General features: G+C 42.9%; 1 protein-coding gene across 1 annotated transcript in view; it reads left to right on the forward strand.

The window, feature by feature from the left end:
* The window catches only part of abat (4-aminobutyrate aminotransferase), a 31,556-nt gene extending 26,672 nt beyond the window's left edge, over positions 1-4,884 (forward strand). The window contains exons 14-16 of the mRNA XM_061224721.1: positions 1,330-1,476; positions 1,821-1,932; positions 2,456-4,884. Of these exons, the coding sequence (XP_061080705.1) occupies positions 1,330-1,476; positions 1,821-1,932; positions 2,456-2,577 (381 nt within the window). The 3' untranslated portion in view covers positions 2,578-4,884. The remainder of the gene's footprint in view (positions 1-1,329; positions 1,477-1,820; positions 1,933-2,455) is intronic.
* The last annotated feature ends 296 nt before the right edge of the window (positions 4,885-5,180 follow it).

A 5,180-nucleotide genomic window follows, 5' to 3' on the forward strand; every position in this document is an offset into this window, starting at 1 on the left:
ACTTTTAAACTTTAATCGTAAACTGTTTAGAGAGAATGGTGCATTTAGCCAAAACAGGGGTGGTTTTAGCAAAAACAAAAATGCTTGTAGCCTCCTACTCATGACCGGTCAGTGACCTGTGGCCGTAGTTTATAAATTCCTGCGTCTTCAGAAAGTGACAGAAGGTTTGACCAGTGAGGCTTTCTGTTACTGTAAGAAAAATACAATATTCTTTTATTAAATATTAGCTAGATATATCTATATATCCAGATTTCACATGCATAGGTTCATCATTTTAAAGTGCAGTTTATTTTTATTTTGCTTCAGCTACTGTTCCCTTTGTATGCTTTTGCAGTTTGTGTATAAACATTCTACAGTTTATCAGCACATTAACACAGCCTCTTGGTGTTTTGCTAGCGAGGGTGAGATAGATGGGGATATTTCCATTCAACAGGTGCAACATCTTGGAAGATTTACAGCAGAAATAAATGTCTGGCAGTACATTCGCTGGGAGACACTATGGTGGAAAACACTGCCCCCTGCTGTATAACCAGACAACACATTTTACATGCCGCATTTCATTTTTACACCCAGATCCCACGTTCTTGTTCTTGTTCTTTTATCCACCTTTTATGTAAAACTAAAATGGTATTTACTCAGTGAAAGCTCAAACCCCAGCTTCTGAAGTAATGCTGTGTGTACAAGTACAAGAATACTGTATACAGGAGGATAGGCTGATTAAATTGGGAAATGTGCAAATGCTATTTTTAGATTCATAGATTCGATTACATTTTAATGTCATTGCCTTCCAATTGCCAGCGGCCAGTGTCTTGGTCAAGGGCAACAGCACGAGTAAACCGAGGGGTAATTTAGACTCCAGTTAACCTGACCTGCATGTCTTTGGACTGTGGGAGGAAAGTGGAGTACCCGAGGAAACAAAAACAGACCATGAGAAAACACACACACACACAGAGCGGCCCGGCCGGGACTGAAACCATGATCTTCTTGCTTTGAGGCCGCAGTGCTACCCACTGGCCTCCGTGTCGCCCAAAATGAGCCATCTGCCCAGGCTGTCAAATTATAATTGCAAATGGACACCTATATCTATGGGCTTGCACATAACTGTATGTGCTTCGCATAACTTCTGTATGTGCGTGGCTGATGTAAATGGTGTGTGCTGTAAAAACTACTATCAACATGGCACGGGACGATAATGGTGCCCGCTTGAAACAGTCGCCAGAAACCTGCTAGACAATGTTCCCCTGATATCAAACATGTATAGTAGTGATACTTATGTGTTCAGGCTGATGGAACAATGTGCAGTACAGGCTAATTCCTTGTCCTGAACAGCCGTACAGGATCTTCAACACCTGGATGGGAGACCCCTCTAAGAACATTTTCCTGGTGGAGGTGCTGAATGTGATTAAGAGGGAGAGGCTGCTGGAGGAGGTGACTCGCTCTGGGAAAGCGCTGATGCACGGCCTGTACGAGCTCCAGGTACAGTACTGCCGCTGACCAGCAGGGGGCGAGCTGCCCCTTACGGGCCCACTCTGTGTCCATCGCAGCAGGGTGGTTCACTATGGCTGACAGAGCTGTCTCTAGCACTTATTGCTCTGTTACAGGCTCTGTGAGTGTTAATTACGCTCTTCTGTAGTCATGCCTCCCTTGTAAACCTGTTAAATGTGTTTGTGTACTTAATGCTGTGAAATATAATGATAAAAACATCTGCCCTGTGACTGTGATGTATTTGGGGTGTGTCTGTCAGGGGTATGTGACTTTCAGAGGTGTGTGTGCGTGTGTGTGCGTGCCTGCGTGTGTAACTGAGCCCCTCTGTCCTCTAGGATCAGTACCCTCACCTCCTGAGTGGGGCCAGGGGCAAGGGCACTTTCTGCGCCATTGACGTCTGTGACGACCCCACACGCAACAACCTCATCGCCAAGGCCCGGAACAAGGGTGAGAGCACCTCTCTGTGTGTGTGTGTGTGTGTGTGTGTGTGTGTGTGTGTGTGTGAAAACGGTTAACAGCACATTAAAATCATTATCTCCAGTGCCTGAAAATAGAACCCAAACATAATGTATACAGGAGGATAGGCTGATTAAATTGGGAAATGTGCAAATGCTATTTTTAGATTCATAGATTCGATTACATTTTAATGTCATTGCCTTCCAATTGCCAGTGGCCAGTGTCTTGGTCAAGGGCAACAGCACAAGTAAACCGAGGGGTAATTTAGACTCCAATTAACCTGACCTGCATGTCTTTGGACTGTGGGAGGAAAGTGGAGTACCCGGGGAAACAAAAACAGACCATGAGAAAACACACAAATCATAATGTGACAGTTACAGAATTCCACTTTGTCTGACAATTTTGGAAATTAATTTAAATTTGTCAGTTGGAAAAAAATCTTCTACTAACATGATGGCACATTTTCAATGATGATTTGACCGATTCCCCAACCCTGGGCTGTGGTTCTGTGCAGGGGTGATCCTGGGCGGGTGCGGGGATCGCTCAATCCGGTTCCGGCCCGCGCTGGTCTTCAAAGAGTTCCACGTCCACCTCTTCCTCAACATCTTCAACGACGTGCTGGCCGAGTACAAGTAGGGGAAGAGGGGGGGAAGCCGACGCCCTCTGAAGCACAAGGGTCCAATCCGAGGAGAGATTCACAAACGGCATTTCGCAAAAAATAGTCTAATACGAGAGCCAGTCCAAGCCCCTTTTTCCTCCCCCACACAGACGGGGGAGGCCAGACACCTGGATTTAGAAGTTCTGCGTCCTACATCTCCATGGCGTTAAGCACAATGCCCCCCCCCATTAATTTTTTCGTGTGAATAATTTTAAATGAAACGTCCAGCATTTCCTAAATTGATCAAACCTAATTTATTGCATGAAGATACTGGAAATGTTTTAGTTTTTTTCTTCTTGCACAGAAAAACGGTGAAATGTGTGTGTTAACGGTGCTAAGATGAAGCAGTGCGTTGTAAGGACAGGCACGTGGAGCGGGAGAGCGGGAGAGCGTTTGTGTTTTGGGGGTGCGAGGAGGGGAACACTGGTATCATGTTTCAGAATGACAGGCTCGCACTTGCTGCTGAAGGTCACAGATAAAGAGAGGTGTCTTTCCAGTCTTAAGTCCATGCCCTTCCCCCTCCCCCCGCGGTGACCGCAGTTGGGCTAAAACGGAGCAAAAGGTCATTTTCATTGGCTTAGGGCCAACGTAATAAGCTGGAACAGTAAACCCCCCCCCAACCACAAGCCAAGATGGCAGCAGAGAGTTTTGAGTCTTCACTCAGTCCACTTTGAGCCACAAAAATACTCACTGAGCAAAAAACAAAAGAATGAAAAGTGTAATGTTAGTGAGAGTCACAGTACTGGCTTTGTCTGGTCTTCTCCGCTACAGGCTGGCGAAGTGGGCACCTCCCCCACTGTGTGTGAATAGCCTATCGTGTGTGCCAAGGTTCTTAACTGTAAGGGTTCACCCCGAACATTGGTTTTTCATTAGACGGAGAGTTACGATGATGTCTATTGGTAAGTGCTAGAATATATTTGTCGGTAAAACTACATTTTATCTATTAATGAAGAGAAATTGTAAATGTCTTTCACTTGCCCTGCTTATTTAGCAACGTTTTTGTGTATAAAATAAAGATATTGTAAATAGTCACTTTTGGGATAAATATTAATTCTTTTTTAGTGTAATAAATGACTGCCCCCTCCAGTCAGGGACATGAGGGAGAGAAATGGATTTATTTTTTTTAATAAGAGCTATGGATTTCAACACATCCTAACAGAAGCTGCTATCCATTTTCCCCCTGCCAAGAACAGAATTTATTTTACAAGCAATTGTCACAGAGTCAACATCTAGGCCAACATCCTTTAAGCCAGTCCATTTTACTGTCACTTGTCTCAGCAAAAAAAGTCACTTCTGCGCACAAGCCAACTTTGTTTTTTGCGTTGTTTTTTTAACCCTTCCTCTAACATTGCTGCAGCCGTTGTGCTTTGCTCAGGTGAATATGACCCTTTCTGTTTTTTTTACATGTTTAAGGTGTGTGTGTGTGTGTCGTCAGTGTAAATCCAGAGCGCACAGAAGTAGCTTGCTCAGAAAACGTGTGAACGGTGTTGGATGTCACAGTGCAACTCTTTTCCTAAATCTAAAACGCCAATCATAACTTGTTTTGCTTCTTAACCATGGCATTTCTGGATCATTTAAGCAATACTTATTACTGAAACGCATCAGCCTAGTTGCAGAAAATTACTAGATTTGTTTTGGCAATCAAGACAGCAGAGCAGATATCGGTACCCCTGTTGTCACAAAATCTTAACCCTAGCAACATTATAGTATTTTCATTTAAAAACAAACCAAAAAAACAAACCTGATACATGCTGTGTACATACATAAAATTATACATTTGCATCTATTTACATGTCTTAATTTAGCTTGGGGTAAAAGGTGCCAGATGGATTAATTTACCTGTGGAGTCCATGTAATGCACACATGCTGTTGTATAACAGTACTTTTAAAAGTGGCCAAATCCACTGTAAACACTACTTGTTTTTGAATGCCTCTATAAATGTTTTAAATGTTGTGGACAGCAAGTAGGACAGCGAGTATGGGCAACATCATTTCTGTTGGCCTCTCAGATCTGGGGTGATAGAATATGACCATGTCTCAAAAACAATGCAGTTACAATTATGTTATGTTAAGAATGTGCAAGTCAGTGCTGTGTAGAGAAATGTTTTGTCCACAGCCTAGTTAATGACTTTAAAAAGGGAGACATAAAACATTACTGTGCGTTAACACTGTTTTGTGAAGGATTGCTGGTTATTGATGTAATGAATTAAGCTTGGTCTAACTTTGTTGTCATTTTAAATCTCTGTATGGAAAATAAATCTTAAAAGACCTTTTGATTAATCCAAGTCGGCTTTGTGTGTTGTAGTTTCCATCTGGTGAATTAATCTTGGGAGCATTGAAAAATGACTAATTCCTAATTTACCCCACTCACAACTAATCACTAATTTGTTCCCAAGAAGACACAATGAAGTTTTATGCAAATCGCAACTGTTTCTATTCATCTTAAAGCATTTACATTACAGTGGTGTGTGCGGCAGATTCAACGCTAACGTAGCTTGCCCTTGTGCCAGGGTAGAGTGACTGTGGGAAAGGCAGTGCAGTGAACTTTAACCTTGCTGACAAACCGACGAAACACTGAAGA

Source organism: Conger conger, chromosome 16 (genome assembly GCF_963514075.1).
Source record: "Conger conger chromosome 16, fConCon1.1, whole genome shotgun sequence".
In the NCBI taxonomy this organism is placed as follows: domain Eukaryota; kingdom Metazoa; phylum Chordata; class Actinopteri; order Anguilliformes; family Congridae; genus Conger; species Conger conger.